The following is a 24,249-nucleotide window of genomic DNA, read 5'->3' on the forward strand; positions in this document are numbered from 1 at the left end:
ACACTACACACACACACACACACACACTCACACACACACACACACATTCTACACACTATACACTACACTACATACACACACACCTCACACACGCTACAAACACACTCTGCACTACATACTCTAGACATACACTACACACACCACACTACATACACATTCTACACACTACACACACACACACACACACACACACATTCTACACACTATACACTACACTACATACACACACACTTCACACACGCTACAAACACACTCTGCACTACATACTCTACACATACACTACACACACACCACACTACATACACATTCTACACACTACACACACACCACACTATGTACAGTACACACACCACACTACACACACACTACACTACATTACACACACACTACATTACACACCCCACACTCTACACACACACACTACACACTGCTTTTACATTACAGTTCACACTGATGTGCTCTGTGTTAACTATATTTACTTCTGTATCTGCAGCCGCAGGTCTCTCTGAGCCGTGGATGAGTATCTGAATGTGTTGTGTTTTATATTTTTATTATATTAATTTAATAGTGTGCATCTTTAACTCCACTCACATCTCCCGTTCGTCTCGGTGCACCTCCCGTTCCTCATGAACAGTCTGGCTTTGTTCTACAACTTTGGTAAATCCTGGAAATCTGATCCTGGAATCATCAAAGCTACAGAGGAGCAGAAGAAGAAGGTACGACACACACACACACACACACACACAAGCACTTTATTAGGAACACCTTTGTTCTGATCACTGTTCTATGTGCAGATGATCTTGGGGCCCAAAGTTGATTAGAAATGACTCTGAGATTCCTGACTTAAAATAAATGAACCACTATCTGGGATCTGTAAAAAGATCTCTGGACTTCCCACAGTTGAACTAGCCTCATTTATATGGGCACAGAGACACTGTACCAGGATGATCATAAGTAATAATTCGGAGGCCATATCACTAAGTGAAATGACATAATAGAGCTTTCTACAGCTGTGGTGGGAGCTCAGCGGTTAGGGTACTGGACTAGAAATAAAAAGGTCTGTGGTTAAAGCCCCACATCTGCCAGGCTGTTGGGCCCTTAAGCAGGGCTCTTAGCCCTTAATTGCTTGGATTGTATCCAGTCACAATTGTAAGTGGCATTAAATAAAAGCGTGGGGTAAATGTTGTAACTGGTCATCATGTAATTCGAGAGTACGACACTATTTAGTATTTGGACCGATGGATGATACGTTATGGTTCACACGTCTGCACATGCTCAGTCCAATCTCTCACGTGGACAGAAGTAAGTGCTTATGTGAAAAAAAGATGTAAATGTTTAGTTTGTGTTTAATGATCCTCCACTAGGTGTGTAGAATAGCACTGTTGAGCTTGTCACTGAACCTGTATTACTCTGTAGTAGAGACGTTGTAGCCTAGTGGTTAAGGTACTGGACTAGTAATCAGAAGGTCACTGGTTCAAGCCCCACCACTCTCAAGTTGCTACTGTTGGGCCCTTGAGCAAGGCCCTTAACCCACAATTGCTTAGACATTATACTGTCACAGTACTGTAAGTCACTTTGGATACAAAAGCGTCTGCTAAATGCCAAAAATGTAAATGTAAATGTATTACTCTTTCTCTCTCTCTCTCTTTGTGTGTTCAGACTATAGTGGAACTGGCGGAATCTGGTAGTTTGGATCTGAGTATATTCTGCAGTACCTGTTTAGTGAGTTTTTACATACCATATTACACTATTTACATTATTTACATTACATTACTGTACATTATATTACATTATTTACATTAGATTCTTTACTGTGTTGGGTGGACCCCCTTTAAACATTGTTCTTACTGTACCAAACTCAGCTCAGTTCAGACAGAGTGTGGAAACCTGCAGAATAAACATTGCACGTCGCTCAGGTGGCGCAGCAGAGCTGGGATTTCGAATACATCCTATCGAATCTCTACCTTCCGGCTGGGCTGAGCAGCTATATAAACAACAATTGGCTGTTGTTCACACAGGGTTAGGGAGCCGGATAGGGAGCTCATAACTGGTGCAATTACGACCTCTGCTGGCTGGTTAATGGCGTCTGCACAGAGTCGAGGAACAATGCGTTGATCAGGGTGTGGCTCTCCATGCACAAAGCTGATCCGCATATGAACTCGGCCGCTGCAGGTGAAAAAATGCAGTCGGCTACTGCTCACCTATTGGAGGGGGCGTGTGTCAGTTCGCTCTCCTCAATCAGGGGCGGAGGTCAGCACCAGTAGAGAGGAAGCATAACGCAGTTGGGTACAAATTGGGAGAAAAAGGGAGAAAATGCATATAAAAAGAAGAAACACTGCATGAATTATGTTTACATTCTATTATTCAATTAATGATGTGTAATGAATCTCCTTCATGAACACTGTGCAGATACGGAAGCCCATCAGGTCCAAACACTGCGCCGTGTGTAACCGCTGCATCGCCAAATTCGACCATCACTGTCCCTGGGTGGGCAACTGTGTGGGTGAGTTACCTACTGCACTCCCTACACCTAAATATTGAACCCCTGACCTCTAGAACCCTAATACCACACCCCCACTGTTACCTTCTGCTCCTAATACACTCATTCACTCAAATCACAAATGATTCACTCTGTTCAGAGAGTCAGATCAGAAATGATTCATCCTGCTCTGTTCAGAGTCAGATCACAAATGATTCACTCTCCTCTGTTCAGAGTCAGATCAGTAATGATTCACTCTCCTCTGTTCAGAGGCAGATCAGTAATGATTCACTCTCCTCTGTTCAGAGTCAGATCACAAGTGATTCACTCTGCTCTTTTCAAAGAGTCAGATCAGAAATGATTCACTCTCCTCTGTTCAGAGGCAGATCAGTAATGATTCACTCTGCTCTGTTCAGAGAGTCAGATCACAAATGATTCACTCTCCTCTGTTCAGAGTCAGATCACAAGTGATTCACTCTGCTCTTTTCAAAGAGTCAGATCAGAAATGATTCACTCTGCTCTGTTCAGAGGCAGATCAGTAATGATTCACTCTGCTCTGTTCAGAGAGTCAGATCACAAATGATTCACTCTCCTCTGTTCAGAGTCAGATCACAAGTGATTCACTCTGCTCTTTTCAAAGAGTCAGATCAGAAATGATTCACTCTGCTCTGTTCAGAGGCAGATCAGTAATGATTCACTCTCCTCTGTTCAGAGAGTCAGGTCAGAAACGATTCACTCTGCTCTTTTCAGAGAGTCAGGTCAGAAACGATTCACTCTCCTCTGTTCAGAGAGTCAGGTCAGAAACGATTCACTCTGCTCTGTTCAGAGAGTCAGGTCAGAAACGATTCACTCTGCTCTGTTCAGAGAGTCAGGTCAGAAACAATTCACTCTGCTCTGTTCAGAGAGTCAGGTCAGAAACGAGGCAGATCAGTAATTATTCACTCTCCTCTGTTCAGAATCAGATCAGTAATGATTCACTCTCCTCTGTTCAGAATCAGATCAGTAATTATTCACTCTCCTCTGTTCAGAATCAGATCAGTAATGATTCACTCTCCTCTGTTCAGAATCAGATCAGTAATGATTCACTCTCCTCTGTTCAGAGTCAGATCACAAGTGATTCACTCTGCTCTTTTCAAAAAGTCAGATCAGAAATGATTCACTGTGCTCTGTTCAGAGGCAGATCAGTAATGATTCACTCTCCTCTGTTCAGAGTCAGATCACAAGTGATTCACTCTGCTCTTTTCAAAGAGTCAGATCAGAAATGATTCACTGTGCTCTGTTCAGAGGCAGATCAGTAATGATTCACTCTCCTCTGTTCAGAATCAGATCAGTAATGATTCACTCTCCTCTGTTCAGAATCAGATCAGTAATGATTCACTCTCCTCTGTTCAGAGTCAGATCACAAGTGATTCACTCTGCTCTTTTCAAAGAGTCAGATCAGAAATGACTCACTGTGCTCTGTTCAGAGGCAGATCAGTAATTATTCACTCTCCTCTGTTCAGAATCAGATCAGTAATGATTCACTCTCCTCTGTTCAGAATCAGATCAGAAACGATTCACTCTGCTCTGTTCAGAGTCAGATCACAAGTGATTCACTCTGCTCTTTTCAAAGAGGCAGATCACAAATGATTCACTCTGCTCTGTTCAGAATCAGATCAGAAATGATTCACTGTGCTCTGTTCAGAGAGTCAGATCAGAAATGATTCACTCTCCTCTGTTCAGAGTCAGATCACAAGTGATTCACTCTGCTCTTTTCAAAGAGTCAGATCAGTAATGATTCACTGTGCTCTGTTCAGAGAGTCAGATCAGTAATGATTCACTGTTTTGTTTGTTCTGTGCTGTACAGGAAGTGGAAATCATCGTTATTTTATGGGTTATCTGTTCTTCCTGTTGTGTATGATCTGCTGGATGATCTACGGCTGTATCTGCTGTGAGTATAAACACACACACACACGGACAGATGAGTGAATGTGATTGGATGATTAATTATTGACGCTGTATTGATTATAGACTGGAGACTGCACTGCGCCAGCAGCTACAGCACAGATGGATTATGGGTATTTATCACCCAGATCTCGTCCTGTTCACCCTGGATGTTCTGGATGTTCCTCAACAGCGTTTTCCACTTCATGTGGGTGTCGGTGCTCATCATGTGCCAGCTCTACCAGGTTAGATCCAACACACACACACACACACACACACACACACACACACACACACACACACACAATAACACACTAATGTAACACCTATTCACTTATTATTAATAACATCAGTAAAAACAATCTGTATAAAGTGAATGATTCTGTTGATCCTTGGTGAAGTGCTGAGGCTGGATGAATTAAAGGTGTGTTTAGGGATAGGGGTTAGGGTTTAGGTTTAGGGTTTAGGGTTAGGGTTTAGGTTTAGGGTTAGGGTTTAGGGATGGGGTTAAGATTTAGGGATAGGGTTGAATTTAGGGTTATACATTAAGAGTGAAAATGTTCCACTTCACTTTCTAAACCCCAAATATGTGAATGTGATTGATCTGGAGCCTCTTTTCTACTCCATCAATAATCAGTTATGTGGTAATCAATATCAGATCATTCTGCTGTGCTTTACATCAATCTGATCCAGCTGTGACCTGGTGGGTCTCACATGAACACGGTACTTTAGTTGCTCCTACAGTTGGTTTTTTACTCTGTATTAGGGACTAAAATAAAACTCAACACAAAGGTTATCTGTAAGACCAGATCGCTTAAACACCAGGATGTAGGTCTGGGTGATATGATTAAAAAAACTAATATCTTGATATGCTTTTGAGAAGCAGCGATATACGATACGATATAATGTGAACTTAACAATGTACCGTGGCAGGCCACTGGCATTTTATTTCAAATAAATGAGCTTTAAACAATGCTGAAAACTTCAATATTTCATAATGCTTTGCTGTCATTGCAAAATGAAAGTGCACGGTAAACAGCAGCACCGCGACCCAGATCAATCACACAGCAGCATAAGATCATAACCGCTGCTTACCTGAGCTTCTCTTCTTCAAACTGAGAGCAAATCTACAATTGTGTGTTGTTCCATTAGGGATAAAATCCACGTGTTAGTTATTAATGTTTTCCTTCATATTTCCAGAATATATTTATAACCATATCCAACAAATTTATTCTCTCGGCTTTTGCGGTAAAAAGCTGAAACTGGTCATTCGTTCACTAAGCTGTCACTTATACAACAACCAATAAAGAGAGAGATTTTCATTACCAGCTCACCTACACCACACACATTGGAGAAATGCAAAAAAAAAAATAGCATTGATTGCTATGGATTAGAGGAACTGAGATTCCGCCCAAAAATCTGAATTCAGAAGCTCTGATTGGTTTATACAGCTGTTTATCAAGGCATGATCACGAGTGATTCACTGGAACAGATGCACTGATCCATGGAGTCGTTTACATACAACACAATAATGAAAACGAATGATTCTTTACCACAGATAAGAGCGTAGCGCCCTGATTCGATTCCAATGAATCATTTGTTTGAAAGAGTCGTTCTCGGACTTGTTTTTATTGCTCATGTGTGAAAGAGAGCGTGCAGCACAGCACAGCTTTTGTTCTCTGTTTTAAATGTTCTTAAATGGTAACCTGTGTATCCTCAGCATACTCAAGATATCTTGATATACAGTGTATCACAAAAGTGAGTACACCCCTCACATTTCTGCAGATATTTAAGTATATCTTTTCATGGGACAACACTGACAAAATGACACTTTGACACAATGAAAAGTAGTCTGTGTGCAGCTTATATAACAGTGTAAATTTATTCTTCCCTCAAAATAACTCAATATACAGCCATTAATGTCTAAACCACCGGCAACAAAAGTGAGTACACCCCTAAGAGACTACACCCCTAAATGTCCAAATTGAGCACTGCTTGTCATTTTCCCTCCAAAATGTCATGTGACTCGTTAGTGTTACTAGGTCTCAGGTGTGCATAGGGAGCAGGTGTGTTCAATTTAGTAGTACAGCTCTCACACTCTCTCATACTGGTCACTGAAAGTTCCAACATGGCACCTCATGGCAAAGAACTCTCTGAGGATCTTAAAAGACGAATTGTTGCGCTACATGAAGATGGCCAACACCCTGAAACTGAGCTGCAGCACAGTGGCCAAGATCATCCAGCGTTTTAAAAGAGCAGGGTCCACTCAGAAAAGACCTCGCGTTGGTCGTCCAAAGAAGCTGAGTGCACGTGCTCAGCGTCACATCCAACTGCTGTCTTTGAAAGATAGGCGCAGGAGTGCTGTCAGCATTGCTGCAGAGATTGAAAAGGTGGGGGGTCAGCCTGTCAGTGCTCAGACCATACGCCGCACACTACATCAAATTGGTCTGCATGGCTGTCACCCCAGAAGGAAGCCTCTTCTGAAGTCTCTACACAAGAAAGCCCACAAACAGTTTGCTGAAGACATGTCAACAAAGGACATGGATTACTGGAACCATGTCCTACGGTCTGATGAGACCAAGATTAATTTGTTTGGTTCAGATGGTCTCAAGCATGTGTGGCGGCAATCAGGTGAGGAGTACAAAGATAAGTGTGTCATGCCTACAGTCAAGCATGGTGGTGGGAATGCCATGGTCTGGGGCTGCATGAGTGCAGCAGGTGTTGGGGAGTTACATTTCATTGAGGGACACATGAACTCCAATATGTACTGTGAAATACTGAAGCAGAGCATGATCCCCTCCCTCCAGAAACTGGGTCGCAGGGCAGTGTTCCAGCATGATAATGACCCCAAACACACCTCTAAGACGACCACTGCTTTATTGAAGAGGCTGAGGGTAAAGGTGATGGACTGTCCAAGCATGTCTCCAGACCTAAACCCAATAGAACATCTTTGGGGCATCCTCAAGCGGAAGGTGGAGGAGCGCAAAGTCTCGAATATCCGCCAGCTCTGTGATGTCATCATGGAGGAGTGGAAAAGCATTCCAGTGGCAACCTGTGAAGCTCTGGTAAACTCCATGCCCAGGAGAGTTAAGGCAGTTCTGGGAAATAATGGTGGCCACACAAAATATTGACACTTCAGGAACTTTCACTAAGGGGTGTACTCACTTTTGTTGCCGGTGGTTTAGACATTAATGGCTGTATATTGAGTTATTTTGAGGGAAGAATAAATGTACACTGTTATATAAGCTGCACACAGACTACTTTTCATTGTGTCAAAGTGTCATTTTGTCAGTGTTGTCCCATGAAAAGATATACTTAAATATCTGCAGAAATGTGAGGGGTGTACTCACTTTTGTGATACACTGTATATTTTCAGTATCATGTAAAAAGTAATATTGAATATATCAATATTTGCAATATACTGCCCAGCCCTACATGCATTCTGAGTGTTGCAGCTAGGGGGCGTAGTAGCTGCACTTATTGTAGTGTAAGTGTGTTTATATCTGGTATGTCATGACAGCCACTCCAGCACTACAAACACTATACACACCTCATCTAGCGCCCCCATGAGTACTGATGTTACTCACACTGCAGACGGACAAAAGAATCTGATCACGGGTCAAGGGTCAATGTGGATCTGAGAACTGACGTCCATCTGTGTGATGAGATTACTGACAGTAGCAGTACGTCAGTGTGACAAGAGAGACTCATCTCTGTGTGTGTGTGTGTGTGTGTGTGTGTGTGTGTGTGTGTGTGTGTGTGTGTTTAGATTGCAGGGTTGGGAATCACCACTAATGAACGGATGAATGCCAGACGCTACAAACACTTTAAAGTTACAGCCACGTCCATCGAGAGTCCTTTCAAGTGAGTAAAATTTACACCGTACATGGTAAACGGTGCAGACACAGTAAAGACTCAACACTATGAGTCTGAGTATATAATGTAAGTGTATATATTGAGTGTATATAACGTGTGTGTGTGTGTGTTACAGTCACGGCTGTGTGAGGAACCTGATCGATTTCTTCGAGCTGCGCTGCTGTGGCCTGTTGAGACCGACCCTGGTGGACTGGACCACTCAGTTCACCATCGAGTACGATCAGAGCTCCGGCTCCGGGTACCAGCTGGTCTGAGGGGTACAGGGAGAGACGGGCACGGTGACGGGCACAACCACAGAGAGAGAGAGGGGCGGAGTTTACGAGAGAGGGAGGAGCCTCTGTGTTTAAACGGGAACATCACCTCCTTTTATTTTACAGACTGTAGAGCCGATACACACACACTGTATACCTACACTGCATATACACACTGCAGTGACACCACACACACACACACACACACACACACACACACACTGTTCACATGTGCTGCATTTCTCTGCATACAGAGACTCTTATTATTTACTTTTCGTTTAAAACAGTGTGTGTATGCAGTGTGTGTGTCATGTGCAGTGTATATGCATGTGTGTGTATGTACGTATAATGTATATATGTGTGTGTGTGTGTGATGAATGTGTGTGTGTGTGTGGTGTGTATGGAATATATGTTGTGTGTTTGTGTCTTTAATATAATATCATGTGATCTCAGATGTAAGCATTAAGGGACAGGTCACTGATTGGCTGTGAGAGGAACCAATCAGGGTGGATCTCTACACGGTGGATCAACCGTGACCCTGACCAGGATTTAGCACTCACTGAAAACTGCAGTTGGCTTTGGTGCTACACATAGCCATCATGCTAATGCTATTATCACATCAACCTGATTAACAGTAAGTTAGCGAGAATGCTAAAGCTAATTAGGCTAGCGTTAGAAATATGAGCTCATCGTGACAATACTCCATGTGACACTCTGATTGGTTACTCGCTCAGCCAATCGGTGCTGATCTGAGTAAGGCATGTGATCGAGACGTGTTAGCACGTCTGTGCTAGGTTTGTTTTTTATTGATAATGTGACGTTAATTTATTTGAATTCTATTTAATATAAATGATGATCTTATGACATCACAAAGCTTCATTTACATTTTATTCACTTTTATTGATTTTATAGTGTAGAAATAGAAACAAGTCCAGTAAAGTCTATTACTTTATTTATGAGGAACTGAGCTGAGGCTCCGCCCACTTTTCCTGTTCACTGCACTGATTGGTTTAGCATGTCTCCATGGTGACGCTCCTCCCCTCCCGTGTGCTGGATGATGGACGAGTGTATAAATGTGTAATGTGTAAATACGCTGCCTTGTGTTCATCATCATCATCATCATCATCATCATCATCAGTGTTCGTCCCTGCTGCTCCGCCCGGACGTCCATCGTTACCCATAAACGCCTGTAATTAACGCTGTGTGTGTGTGTGAGAGAGCTGCATGAGCGAGATTACACTTAACTGTACAGTGAATGTTCAGTATTTACTCATGTCATTTCTGTTTTTTTACATTTTAGTGTGAGAGTGTGTGAGAGTGTGTGAGAGTGTGTTGGATGTATTTAAATGTTTCCAGTTAATAGATACATTTAGTTTTTATTATTTTGCTGGACATTTTTCACTGGATGTAAAAATTGTAGAACAAAATATCAGTTACTGTAGAGAGAGAGTGAGTGTGTGTGTGTGTGTGTGTGTGTGTGTGTGTGTGTGTGTGTGTGTGTGTGTGTAACATTACAATAATGAATATTATCATCATCCTCCTCCTCATCATGTGTAAAATCATTTTCACCTCCAGTTACAGCATGACGTCATTTTACCGGCTTTAATAAAAAGATTGTAAAAACCAGCAGTTTGTTTCCCTTATAAACTTTCATCTGTGAAGAACCTTGGGCAGTGATAGAAGTGACCTAGTGACCACAGGGCAGTGGTAGCTCAGTGGTTAAGGTACTGGACTAGTAAACAAGGTTGCCGGTTCAAGCCCCACCACCACCAAGTTGCCAGTGTTGGGTCCCTGAGCAACCCTCAATTGCTCATTGTGTTCAGCTCTTTGTGTAAGTCGCTTTGTCTGCTAAATGCTGAAAATGTAAATGTAAGAACTGATAGTGTAGAGCAGCAGTGGGACGTGGGGACCGTCAGTGGGACTGTCGGTTTAGTGTGAGGACCATCAGTGTGATGAACAACAGTTGGACCAGAGACGGACTGTTGGTGGTACTGTTAGTGGGTGGAGACAGAGTGTTAGTTGGACTGTTGTGGGTAGAGGTAGACTGTTGGTGGGACTGTTGGTGTGGGACTGTTGTGGGTAGGGGCAGGCTATTAGTGGGACTGTTAGTGGGTGGAGACAGACTTGGTGTGGAACTGTTAGTGGGTGGAGAGAGTGTTAGTGGGACTGTTGTGGGTAGAGAGGGACTGTTAGTGGGACTGTGGAACTGTTGGTGGGTGGAGACGAACTGTTAGTGGGACTGTGGAACTGTTAGTGGGTGGAGACGGACGGTTGGTGTGGGACTTGTGGGTAGAGGCAGACTGTTGGTGGGACTGTTGTGGGTAGGGGCAGACTGTTAGTGGGACTGTTAGTGGGTGGAGACAGACTGTTAGTGGGACTGTTGGTGTGGAACTGTTAGTGGGTGGAGTCGGACTGTTGGTGTGACTGTTGGTGTGGGAGTGTTGTGAGTAGAGGCAGACTGTTGGTGGGACTGTTGTGGGTGGAGACAGACTCTTAGTGGGACTGTTGGTGTGGAACTGTTAGTGGGTAGAGACGGACTGTTGGTGGGACTGTTGGTGTGGGACTGTTAGTGGGTGGAGACGGACTGTTAGTGGGTGGACACGGACTGTTGGTGGGACTGTTGGTGTGGAACTGTTAGTGGGTGGAGACGGACTGTTGGTGGGACTGTTGGTGTGGGACTGTTAGTGGGTGGAGAGAGTGTTAGTGGGACTGTTGTGGGTAGAGAGGGACTGTTAGCGGGACTGTGGGACTGTTGGTGTGGGACTGTTGTGGGTAGAGGCAGACTGTTGGTGTGGAACTGTTAGTGGGTAGAGACGAACTGTTAGTGGGACTGTTAGTGGGTGGAGACGAACTGTTAGTGGGACTGTTTGTGGAACTGATGGTGGGTGGAGACACTGTTAGTGGAACTGTTGGTGTGGGACTGTTAGTGGGTGAAGACAGATTGTTAGTGGGTGAAGACGAACTGTTAGTGGAACTGTTGGTGTGGGACTGTTAGTGAGTGGAGACAGACTGTTAGTGGGACTGTTAGTGGGTGGAGACGAACTGTTAGTGGGACTGTTAGTGGAACTGTTAGTGGGACTGTTTGTGGAACTGATGGTGGGTGGAGACAAACTGTTGGTGGGACTGTTGGTGTGTGACTGTTAGTGGGTGGAGACAGACTGTTAGTGGGACTGTTAGTGGGTGGAGACAGACTGTTAGTGGGTGGAGACGAACTGTTAGTGGGTGGAGACGAACTGTTAGTGGGACTGTTGGTGTGTGACTGTTAGTGGGTGAAGACGAACTGTTAGTGGGACTGTTAGTGGGTGGAGATGAACTGTTAGTGGGACTGTTGGTGTGTGACTGTTAGTGAGTGGAGACAGACTGTTAGTGGGACTGTTAGTGGGTGAAGACAGACTGTTAGTGGGTGGAGACGAACTGTTAGTGGAACTGTTGGTGTGGGACTGTTAGTGGGTGAAGACGAACTGTTAGTGGGACTGCTAGTGGGTGGAGATGAACTGTTAGTGGGACTGTTTGTGGAACTGATGGTGGGTGGAGACAAACTGTTAGTGGGACTGTTGGTGTGTGACTGTTAGTGGGTGGAGACAGACTGTTAGTGGGACTGTTAGTGGGTGGAGACGAACTGTTAGTGTGACTTGGTGTGGGACTGTTAGTGAGTGGAGACAGACTGTTAGTGGGACTGTTAGTGGGTGAAGACGAACTGTTAGTGGGACTGTTAGTGGGTGGAGACGAACTGTTAGTGGGACTGTTTGTGGAACTGATGGTGGGTGGAGACAAACTGTTGGTGGGACTGTTAGTGGGTGGAGACGAACTGTTAGTGGGATTGTTGGTGTGTGACTGTTACTGGGTGGAGACAGACTGTTAGTGGGACTGTTAGTGGGTGGAGACGAACTGTTAGTGGGACTGTTGGTGTGTGACTGTTAGTGAGTGGAGACAGACTGTTAGTGGGACTGTTAGTGGGTGGAGACGAACTGTTAGTGGGACTGTTGGTGTGGGACTGTTAGTGGGTGGAGACGAACTGTTAGTGGGACTGTTAGTGGGTGGAGACAGACTGTTAGTGGGACTGTTGGTGGGTGGAGACAGACTGTTAGTGGGACTGTTAGTGGGTGGAGACAGACTCTGTGTTTTAAAGAGTGAGCACTCATAGAAGAAACCTCTTTTAGTAGACCAGAATCAGACTGTGTTGTTACCGGCCTTCAGTCTGTCTCTCCACTAATCTACAACGGTCGCCTGATAGAAGTTGAGAAGAGACTGAACATAATGGATCACCGTGTCGAACCAGATGGAGCAAGAGAAACAGAAACATACATACAGCGATATTTAACAAGGACAGAATGAGAACACCATTCCTAAGAGAGAGGGTTAAACACGTAAACAAACTTACCCAGGAGCAGATTTCAGCCCTTCAAAGATTTCAGTTAGATTGAGATCAGGACTCGTTGCTGTTCATTTCTGTGCTTTTGGATGTGTGATTGCTGCTGTAGGACCTGTTATGTACAACTCAAACCTAATGTTCTTACACTTGGGAGCACATTTGGCTCTAAAATACTCTGATAATCCTCTGATTTCATTGTTCCTGTAACACGTTTAAGGTCTCCAGTCCCAGAGGCAGCAAAGCAGCCCCAAAACATTATGGATCCTCTGATAATTTACCATAAAACTGTGAAATGTAAACTTTTTTAATAGAGGGTATTGTATAAAATGTATAAAATACTAAAACCTAAAAAAAATAAACACAGAAAAGACAGAGCAGGAGAAAGTTTGTGAATAACATCGTTGCAAACACACCAAGCACTACAATTTGGAACCTCATTCACAGTATGAGAAATAAAGGGGGACAACCATGACACCATCACCTCAAGAAACAAGAAGAATCTTCACTAGTGGAAAAGAAATCGCTGAGCTGCTGGCTGAAACATTTGAGAAAACATGGGATGGATGGATGGATGGATGGATGGATGGATGGACGGACGGACGGACGGACGGATGGACGGACGGATGGATAACTTTATTAATCCCATAGGGAAAGTCAGTAAATGATGATTTCCTTTCATGGGGCAAAACATCTCTGGCACCACCGCCATACACAAGCTGAACTCGGAGGATTCTGTTTGTTCTGTTCATTTAGTTTACTTGGTACAACACAGAAGTGTTGTTGAATTGATGTTGTTGCTGTTGACAGCTTTGAGATGATTCTAACATATTAGTGCTGCCCAGTGTGGTAGGTTTAGTCTGGCACTTCTGCTGAAACCCTCTCTGCTGTGGAGGATAAAACTCCATGCATCATTCCTCTGAGCTTCCCTGATGTCTTATCACCTCAACAAAGCACTAGACCATGAGAAGGACCAGTTTATTTACTAATGATTTAAATCGTTTATCAGGAGGGTGAGGTGATGGTGTAACACTGAGCTTTACTCCAGTGCAGCTGGTGGAGGTAACGCTGCATCTCAGCTGCTTTACTGCCAGCCACTGAACCCACAAAAGAAGAAGAAGAAGAAGAAAAAGCATCTGCAGCATCTACAACCTTCTGGTTGTGTAAGTATATTAATTACTTCATTTATAACAGTTTAATTATTAACTGCATTCTAATTAATAATAAAACTAAATTTAATGAAATATCACTAATGATTTTAGTTACATTCATTCCGATTTAAATACACATTCTGCTCCGCTAACTGTTAGCATCACACATGACTCAATATGGTTGAACCGACTCGTTTGAACCGATTCAGCACAGTGAATCAAATTATCGGGACTGATTCTTTTAATTATTACTGTTTCTTTATTATTCAATACAACAGTTTTATATAAACATAAAGTTATTTTCCCTCGTTACAAGTTGTTTATGACTGCAGTCTGACAAGGTTGTTTTTGATTTGCTGCAAATCACAACTCAGAACCAAACAAATACTGGCAGAACCGCAGTCTTCATTAAAAACTGGGCGGTACGCTGGCTCGGTGGGTAGCACTGTCGCCTCACAGTGAGAAGGTCCTGGGTTCGATCCCCAGATGGGGCGGTCCGGGTCCTTTCTGTGTGGAGTTTGCATGTTCTCCCCGTGTCTGCGTGGGTTTACTCCGGATGCTCCGGTTTCCGTCCAAAGACATGCAAGTGAGGTAAATTGGAGATACTAAAATTGTCCATGACTGTGTTGGATATAGTCCTGTGAACTGATGAATCTTGTGCAGTGAGTAACTACCGTTCCTGTCATGAATGTAACCAAAGTGTAAAACATCACGTTAAAATCCTAATAAACAAACAAACATTAAAAACAAAATCATTTACAGCTTAATTTCACTAAACACACGAAAACAAACAACAGCAGTACCCAAAGACTATCTGCTCAATCTACATCCCACCAAATTCAACTGAACCCTACAGATCTAAACAATCCTGCTGAACTGTTTGTCTCCACCAAACATAATTCTGATTACAGCAACCACAACGTAACATGGAAAAGCCAAAAAACAACTATAAGGGTAAAATAGTAGAAAACCTCATGAACACAAATGATTTCTGCATTATGAATACACCTGGAAACACCTTCCTACATCCAGGACAGAGAACATACACGATCCAAAGTAAAATTCTAGACAGAATGGTTAACAATCGTCTGACCTGGTATCTCGAAACAAACAACACCTTAAGTGAAACACAAAGCAGCTTTTACAGAAACAGGAGCACCACAGAAAACCATGTTAACCTGGAGACCAACATCAGAGAAGCTTTCATAAACAAACAACATGCAGAAATCATCTGATACCACCTGGAGATACGGCATAATGCAGAACTACAGGACTCGGAGGCCTCCTATCAAAATTCATAAACCACTTTCTCAATAACAGATACTTCAGAATCAGCGATACCTTATCCACAGAGCATAACCAAGAAACTGGAGTCCCACAGGGGTGTATCCTATCAGTGACACTTTTCAACTTAAAAATAAGCAGCAGGACAAAGAACATACCACCGAACATATTCAACAAAAATGGGGTGTTAACTTCTCCTCACTGCTTCATCTATCGGACACAGACTACAGAAGCATCATATACGGTGCAGCAAGAAAATCATACTGAAACAGTCTAAACACACTTCACCATCAGGGAATCAGACTCGCTCTGGGTGCATCACCAACAATATACCACTGTGTGATCTCAAGAGACCAAAAATTATCCTAGACATCACCTGTAATAAAAAAAAAAACACACACTTAAACACATATCTCAACAGCTTTCTTAAAATCACGACCCCCCCCCCCCCCCCACACACACACACACTCGCCCATATATACTAATCTAAAACAACTGACCAAGTCACAGCTGCAATCACCACAGACCAACACAGTGAAAAACAAACCCACCTCCTCTCAGCAGAAGCACTAGAATATTCAAGACTCATGAACAAGCAGAACATGCTGATCTGTACCGACTCCAAATCAAAAACCAACATTCTAAACGTCGTCTTTGTGACCTGCATGATGTGATTAATAGACATTTTGGTTCATCATTCATGGATTTGGGTTTTTCTGATCTTTTCTCCTGTTAGATCTCAGAATGGAATCAGCAGAAGAACGAAACATCACCGCTGTGGAGCTACAGAAAGCAGTTAAAAAGGAAACAGATGAAGATGAAGGCTGTAAGTTCACGTCTCTTGTTCAGTACAGTGCGGTTCCTCATCAGAACTACAGAGGTGAATATATCTGTAAACAGTTGGAGGGTCTCAGAAGGTTGTAAGTTCATGTCTCTTGTTCAGTGTAGTACAGTACAGAACTACAGTGATGAATTTTATATATCTGTAAACAGTAGGAGCATCTCAGAAGGTTGTGTGGTGGATCTACTGATAAACACAGTGGTCCGGTACCCTAGCGCCACTGGTGTTTTTATTTTATTGTTATATTTTATCTAAACCAAGCTCGAAATATCATGTATATCCAAACTGTTGAGTTTCTACTTTACTTTACTTTACATGTTGATGGAATTTTAGATGGAGTACCAAACACCCCTGTGGGAACTTTCACCTCTGAGAGAGACGTCACGTCGTTGGAGCAACAGAGTGAAAGATTCCAGTCAAAGCCTGTAAAAGAGGAAGAGCCTGAAAGTGAAGACGACACAAGTAACATATTTTTGTTCCATTTATTTAAAATGTTTTACTAATAATAATATTATTAATGATAATACTACTACTACTACTACTACTAATAATAATAATAATAATATTATAATAATAGTAATAATAATAATAATATTAATAATAATAATAATAATAATAATAGTAATAATATTAATAATAATAATAATAATATTAATAATAATAATAATAATAATAATAATAACAATAATAATAATAATAATAATACTAGTAATAATTATAATAATATTAATATAATAATAATAATAATAATAATAATAATAATATTAATAATAATAATATTAATAATAATAATAATAATAATAATAATAATAATAATAATAATACTAGTAATAATAATAATAATAATAATAACAACAATAATAATAATAATAATAATACTAGTAATAATTATAATAATATTAATATAATAATAATAATAATAATAATAATAATAATATTAATAATAATAATATTAATAATAATAATAATAATAATAACAATAATAATAATAATAATACTAGTAATAATAATAATAATATTAATATAATAATAATAATATTAATAATAATAATAATAATAATAATATTAATAATAATAATAATAATAATAATAACAATAATAATAATAATAATAATACTAGTAATAATAATAATAATATTAATAATAATAATAATAATAATAATAATAGTGGTAATAAGCGTCTGTGTCACTGATGCGTTCCTGTCTGTAATTGATAATAAATGATTAAGAACAGTTTGGAATGTTTATGTCAGGTTACCCTCCTACATTTTAGATGATCATGGATTGTAACTCTGTAGTCGTTAATGCTCACAGTGTTTATAACCGTGAGGCCGCTGCATTATGAACTCATTACACATCAGTTGGTAACAAACAAGAATCTTCTGTCCTATAATTCTACATCATTCTGCTCTTAAATCCTCCCACCATTGTGCAGTTTTAGTATGTGAGATGATCTTCATCCTCTCTGATCTTAATCTTGATCCTTACTGATAAACCTGTTTTTAAAACCTCATTCCTCATTATTTTACATGAGACTAAAATATCTGCAGCTTCACGGGACCATGGACACATTAACATGTTCTCCAAACATCCTTATGGGGAAAAAATATCTCGAAACTCAACGTCTTTAAAACTCGACACCACTCCCAGAACCCACTGATAAAGGAGAATTAGTCACTCTGCATCACTGTGTGTTACTTTGGTGTGTTAGATGTTATTCTGGGTAATAAAATGAGATGAATGTAATTATTATTTACTAAATTTGTTGGTTTATAAATGTATAATTTATAATTTGCAGATTTCACATCGAGTTTCTTCTTTTCAGTTCCAGGATGGAGATCCATCGTCTCCTGCTCTCTGTGTCCATTTTCCTGTACGACCCAACTTCTCCTCCACAATCACATGACGAGGAGCCATGATGACGTATCTCAGGTGCTGGTGAGATCAGGAGAACCTGGATGTGAGGATCTGACGGTCACTGGTGGCTCCGGTGGTTCAGTCAGCATGAACAATGATCTCTGCTCCGTCTGTGGGAAGAGTTTCAGCTGTCGACGGTCTCTCAGAGTACACCAGCACATTCACACTGGAGAGAAACCGTTCCAGTGCTCACAGTGTGGGAAGAGCTTTTTTCACCAGAGTGCTCTGAGGACTCACCAGCGCATTCACACCATAGAGAAACCGTATCAGTGCTCCGACTGTGGCAAGAGTTTTATTAACCAGAGTCATTTTAGAATCCACCAGCGCATTCACACCGGAGAGAAACCGTATCAGTGCTCAGTCTGTGGCAGGTGCTTTACTAACCAAAGTAATCTCCGAACCCACCAGCGCATTCATACCGGAGAAAAACCGTTCCAGTGTGCACAGTGTGGAAAACGCTTTCACCAAGAGAGTAACCTCAAACCACACCAGCGCATTCACACTGGAGAAAAACCCTACATCTGCTCACAGTGCGGGAGAGGTTTTAATCAGCTGAGCAATTTGAAAACGCACCAGCGCATTCACACGGGAGAGAAACCATACAGCTGCTCACAGTGTGGGAAGAGTTTCAATCAACAGAACGATCTCAAAACACACCAGCGCATTCACACTGGAGAAAAACCCTACAGCTGCTCGCACTGCAGGAAAGGTTTTAATCAAAGCAATGATCTCAAAAAACACCAGCGCATTCACACAGGAGAAAAACCATATGGCTGTCCACAGTGTGGGAAGAGTTTTAATCAGCGGAATGATCTGAAAAAACACTTGCGCATTCACACTGGAGAGAAACCGTATCAGTGCTCTCAGTGTGGGAAGAGTTTTACTCAACAAAGTAATCTCAAGATCCACCAGCGCATTCACACTGGAGGGACTGTGGACCATCCTTGACTCTGATCAGTAGAAAGTCGATGCTAAGATGACGGTCTGTTGATCATTGCTCTCCATCATGTTGCCCTCACTCCCACTTTAGATAGTGACTGAACACATGATGACCAGTAAAATAGTTCCTGATCCTGTAACAGCAGCGTGGTGCACTTCATCTTCTCTAGGACTAATTCTGAGTTCTGTTCTAGGGTTTTTTAATCCTCTTCTATTAATCCCATTATTGTCCCAGCAGTGGACGGTCCCAAATCTACATGTTTTAAACAGGGCTGGAAACAGAACATCTCGTCTTGTGTGGTGAGTTCTGGACCTTTCATCAATGTGATTTTGATCTCTGGGACTCGGGTGTGGGCCTTCCTCTGCTTGTTTGCTTTGGTACAGTAAAGTTAATAGAGTTGATGTAGTTTTGGTAATACCAGGAGAACCCAGGGCTGCATCACTGCACTTTTTACAAGGTCAGATGTTCAGCAGCTTCAGATTAGAATCAGATTAAGGTTGTTGGGTTAGGGTTAGGGTTAGGGTTAAAACTAATAAAAAACGCCATCACTAGTTTGTTGATCAGTCGGTCATAACGAGCTCCAGAAGTGAAGATCTGACTGAGTCAGGATGCAGAACAGTTGGTGCATGTCGCCCCTTTGTGAGGTCAGGCCTCAACAATTGCAATCAACATTCCAATTAATCTCAGATGTGTTTAGTGGGGTTGATGTTATTTGAAATCAGTGAAATTAAAAAGGTGCATGAGTGCCCAGGTGGAGCAGCGGGATATTCCGCTAGCACACCAGTGCTGAGATTCTGAACTCTTCGGTTCAAAACTCGGTGTTGCCACCGGCTGGCTGGGCACCATCTAGCGGGCATAATTGGCAGTGCCTGCAGGGAGGGATGACTGGACCATGTGGATGGGGTCTTCAAATGCTGTGTAAGGACCCTGATTGGCAGATAGAGGCGCCTGTGCAGAGTGCATGTGTGGAAAAGTGTTCCGCTAAGGGCTGCACATGGGTCAGAGGAGGCGTGAGAGGCAATATACCCACCTCACCTACAATCAGGGATCCACCAGCAGTTCAGGCTCCAATATTTATTATATTCAACCTTTTATGTATGTGGACACCTGACCAAAAACATACTGGAAATCCGGTTTTAAATGCATAGGCATTGTTATAGAGCTGACGCCCCCCTACTTTTCTGGTTATACACTGATGTTCCAGTGAAGGTTCCAGTTCATCACAGACTCAGAACAAGCATAATAAGAACATGACAGTAAGAGTGACTGGAGGATCAAACCGAGGTCCCCAAGGTCGATGTTACTGTGCTGCACTCTAACAGCTGTTTAACTGTGATGCTCCTGCATCGTTTATGTTTCAGAGATAAAATTCTAATTTATTTATTTTAGTAACAAATTCATTCAACCAGAAACACTGAGTGAAAAGCAGGAACACACCCATGACACGTCCTCCCACCTTCACATTCACTTTCATTTACACCAGCCATTACATCTACTGGCATGTTTGTGAGAGTCACGTTAATGAAATATATAGATGTATATTGTAATTATTTACTCAGCTGCAGTGACCTGGTATGTAATAAAGAAATAATACAAAATACAACTTAATAAATTCAGTTTCTGACTCTTGAGTAATAAAAACTTTACAGAACACATGACTTAAAATGATTTATTTTAACTATAAACAAAATAAAGCATTTCTTAATCTATAAATAATAAATGTTTACTTCAAGAAAAGAACCATAACACCATTCTAATAATCTATAGAATAATAAATAATAAATGTTTCTAATGTTCTTTAGAATAATATATGCTTATATACAAAACCTTACATCACTACTAATGGTCCTGCATTTCGTTGGCTTTGTACTTGTACTATGCAAAATGACAATAAAGTTGAATCTAATCTAATCTAATCTATAGAATATTAATTAATAAATGTTTATATTATATAGAACCCATAACAACATTCTTATAATATACATATTACACCACTGATCTAAGAGATTAAGAGGGAAGCGACATGCTGAAGAGGGTTAGGAGGTAATAGAGTCTTTTTACTAAGTTAAATCTTCAAAACACCCAGAACCTCTAGAACTAATAACATGATGTTCCTGAGTGGAAGTCAAGTTGAAGTCGAGTGTAGCATTGTAGCTAAATGAGTTCTGCTAATCTGCATGTCCTAGCAAGAAAATAACATCAACCATTTTCATTCTTTACTTGTTTAATCACTACCATCAGCTTTAATCTTGTGGAACACCTCTCCATCTGGTTGCTCCCTCCACTTCAGTGTGATGTTCTGTTCCACCCCGAGCTCTATCAGTTTCTGCAGGATCTGAGGAACAGAAGATGATTTTGTTTGTAACTCGTGCAGGATGATGAATCTGATGGTAGAAGAACTGAATCCAGCAGCAGATGATGGTCACAGAACAGCCTGAGGATCAGAGCTTGATGGAATAATGAGGAACTTTACATGATCAGTAGAACCTTGTAGAGAACGAGACCCACCTTCTCCAGGAGAGCTGCCTTTACTGCAGGATCGTTCATGTTCTGATCTGACTGAACCTCGAACTTTACGATCTGTTTCTGACCTGTTATAACTGTTCACACACACACAAACAAACACAAAATTATATCATAAAACACAATTAAACTAAACAGTAAGTAACTTTTATAGCACCTTTCTGAGGCTGAGCTACAAAGTACTAAATAATACAATAAACCAAAGATCTAAATAATTCAAGACATGTAATACACACTCATTACACACACGTAATACACACAATAAAACACACTCTGTCTTTAGTCGTTCTTTAAAAGATGTGTATTTAGAGAGTCTGATATCATTAGAAGACTTTTCCAGTGTTTAGGTTCTCACACAGCAAAAACACAAAAGTCTCTTATTGCTCCCAGTTTAATCCTTCGAACAATTTGGAAACTAACAATTCACAAATGCATTCTGGCGCTTCACAGATTAAAACCTTACATGGAAGAACCAATCAAATAAAACTTAAAAATCAGTGCTGAGTTTTACTGGCAACCAGTGAGGAGAGGCGAGCGGATGAGGTCCCTGCGTCCAGTTTCTGTTAAAAGCAGAGCAGCTGCATTTTCAGCCAACTGGGGTTTTGCTCATTATCTAAAGCAAGTGTAGAAGGCTTTGTAATAGTAAACAAGAGCTGAATCTTCATTAAACCAACAAAAATGTATTACGTGTTTAGGGTTTATGTGTTTATGTGTTTAGGGTTTATGGGTTTAGATTGAAAGTCAGACTCAAAAATAAAGCCTTTATGATCAGAAACATATTTGTCTTCTAAAGTAAGTGAAATCCAAACTGAATCTAGGGTTATGAGTCGAGCCAAACACGTGGTGCACCAAATGTTTCCAAAAATTTCCTCAGCAAATCCATTTTTTAGCATCATCTACATAAATATAATATAATCCCCCACTAATAACATAAAAAAATCAAGAATAATAGATGACAACATCTGAAAAATCTAATTAAAAATACACCCCTTAGACCTCCCTGATAAATCACCGAACAAAGCACCGGTTTATCACCTAGGTCTGAAATTAAACCCAGAGCCAATTAAAACTGTTTTCAAAAACAACAGCAAGGCCGCCGCCTCACACACTTTAATCCTAGACTCTTAAAACATCTGTAGCAGCAACAAAGACTACAGATCTCCAGATGAGACATCAGTAACAGTAACAGTGGGAGAAAAAGATGTTTGTGATTAAACCAGATAATTCCAGCACAAGCTCAGAGTTTCTCACTTGATAAAACAGAGATGCAAACAACAGAAAAATACATTCAGGACCTGAGACGTCCATAAATTCCTTCAGGATTAATATAATCGTATCTACTCCCACCATCTAGTTTCCCTCCTGAATAAAAAACTTTAACTCACCCCCGTGACAGAAGAAAGGTTTGAGGAATGAACAGTGAGAATCAGCAGCCTGAAAACTCGATAAATAACCACAGTTCTCAAATCCTACTTGATTATCAGGTTGTCCAGGCGTCCAGGTAATGTTGGCCAGGTTGGTCTGATCTAACCACTTCCAGGTGGAGGTTCTGTAGAGACCAATCCAAGTCTTTCCCGCCAACATTACAGCTATATTCAAGTGTTCCATAAAATCTCTCGTGCTGGCCAGGTCGGTGTGATGCAGTCTGCAGTAACTCTGAGCTTCATACCAGGACACGTTGTTAGTGATGTGAATGTACCTGCTGGCCCCAGTGTTCCTCTCTGTGAGATTTAAAAACACATTATTAAAATATGTATAAAAATCTGATTCTGTTGCCCCAGAGCTGAAGTTACTCTGAACATCATTCTCACTGCTTTAGTTCAATTTATTTCATTCACAAACACACACAAAACGTTCAGTTCTTTTATAAGTTACTGTGGAGTCAAAACATGCTGATGTAGAAAGTTCAATTATATCATTTAACTTCATCATCCTAATTCATCATCACTGATTATCACTGAGTACAGCTGCTGACTTCTCTGTGTTCATATAAATAGGGCTAATTTGACTGCAGTTATTAAGAAGTACATGGAACAGTGTTCTCACATCAAACTTGAAAATGTAATGGAACTTAAATGTAAAGTTCATTTATGTTCATTAATGTCCACAGTCATTACATCTGTTTATAAGGACAAATCTGGAAGGAGGTTTTAAAAGGAGGTTTTTTGTAACCTTGGCACAACGGGTTAGAATAATTGTTATATTCTATTTTGTGATTAGTTTAGACCTGAATACTTTTACGTAAGCACAGCCGATTATCTCTCTGTTTCACCTTGGATGTTAGATCTTCATCTATAACTCACACACATTTGATCCGCGGTATTTATTTGCATGGATGTCTAATAAACTTTAGATCAGTTAAGGAAAGACGTGTTTTGTCCCTTCTTATTGATCTCCTGGTACCAGAAAGACGAAACCACAGTGGATGTGGTATTTTGACTCCTCGGTGTTTAGGGAACTAGCAGTAAAATAAATGTTATATATATATTTAATATGTTTACTGAAATAAAATATTCACCAATATTGTGAAAAACCTGCTGGTGAGGAAACTAAGCCCACTTACCATCATAGCACACAAAGGATTTATTTTGTGCACATGGTGCTAAATACCAAAAATAATGCATTGAAACACACTCTTCTTGGTTTGTATTAAACAGCCAGTACATCTCTGTTTCTAGAGTCTCGTCTCCATAGG

At 41.0% G+C, this 24,249-nt stretch overlaps 2 protein-coding genes and 1 long non-coding RNA gene across 3 annotated transcripts in view; all 3 read left to right on the forward strand.

Annotated features, from left to right (window-relative positions):
- Window positions 1-10,034, forward strand: part of zdhhc17 (zinc finger DHHC-type palmitoyltransferase 17) — a gene marked incomplete at its 5' end in the record, with an annotated part of 11,930 nt that extends 1,896 nt beyond the window's left edge. The window contains 7 exons of the mRNA XM_062990251.1: window positions 592-716; window positions 1,660-1,722; window positions 2,410-2,503; window positions 4,326-4,409; window positions 4,490-4,647; window positions 8,172-8,266; window positions 8,394-10,034. Coding sequence (XP_062846321.1) covers window positions 592-716; window positions 1,660-1,722; window positions 2,410-2,503; window positions 4,326-4,409; window positions 4,490-4,647; window positions 8,172-8,266; window positions 8,394-8,532 — 758 coding nt within the window. The remainder of the gene's footprint in view (window positions 1-591; window positions 717-1,659; window positions 1,723-2,409; window positions 2,504-4,325; window positions 4,410-4,489; window positions 4,648-8,171; window positions 8,267-8,393) is intronic.
- A 3,989-nt stretch (window positions 10,035-14,023) lies between these two features.
- LOC134305985 (uncharacterized) lies at window positions 14,024-18,025 on the forward strand. The gene is made up of 4 exons (XR_010008878.1): window positions 14,024-14,061; window positions 16,070-16,159; window positions 16,508-16,636; window positions 18,000-18,025. It is a non-coding gene; the product is annotated as an uncharacterized LOC134305985 (long non-coding RNA).
- A 6-nt stretch (window positions 18,026-18,031) lies between these two features.
- On the forward strand, window positions 18,032-19,039 carry LOC134305979 (gastrula zinc finger protein XlCGF49.1-like). The gene is made up of 2 exons (XM_062990248.1): window positions 18,032-18,380; window positions 18,633-19,039. Exons 1-2 carry the CDS (start codon window positions 18,077-18,079, stop codon window positions 19,037-19,039), a joined length of 711 nt encoding a protein of 236 aa, XP_062846318.1. The 5' UTR covers window positions 18,032-18,076.
- The last annotated feature ends 5,210 nt before the right edge of the window (window positions 19,040-24,249 follow it).

The sequence above is a fragment of the Trichomycterus rosablanca genome, unplaced genomic scaffold, assembly GCF_030014385.1.
Source record: "Trichomycterus rosablanca isolate fTriRos1 unplaced genomic scaffold, fTriRos1.hap1 scaffold_176, whole genome shotgun sequence".
Lineage (NCBI taxonomy): Eukaryota > Metazoa > Chordata > Actinopteri > Siluriformes > Trichomycteridae > Trichomycterus > Trichomycterus rosablanca.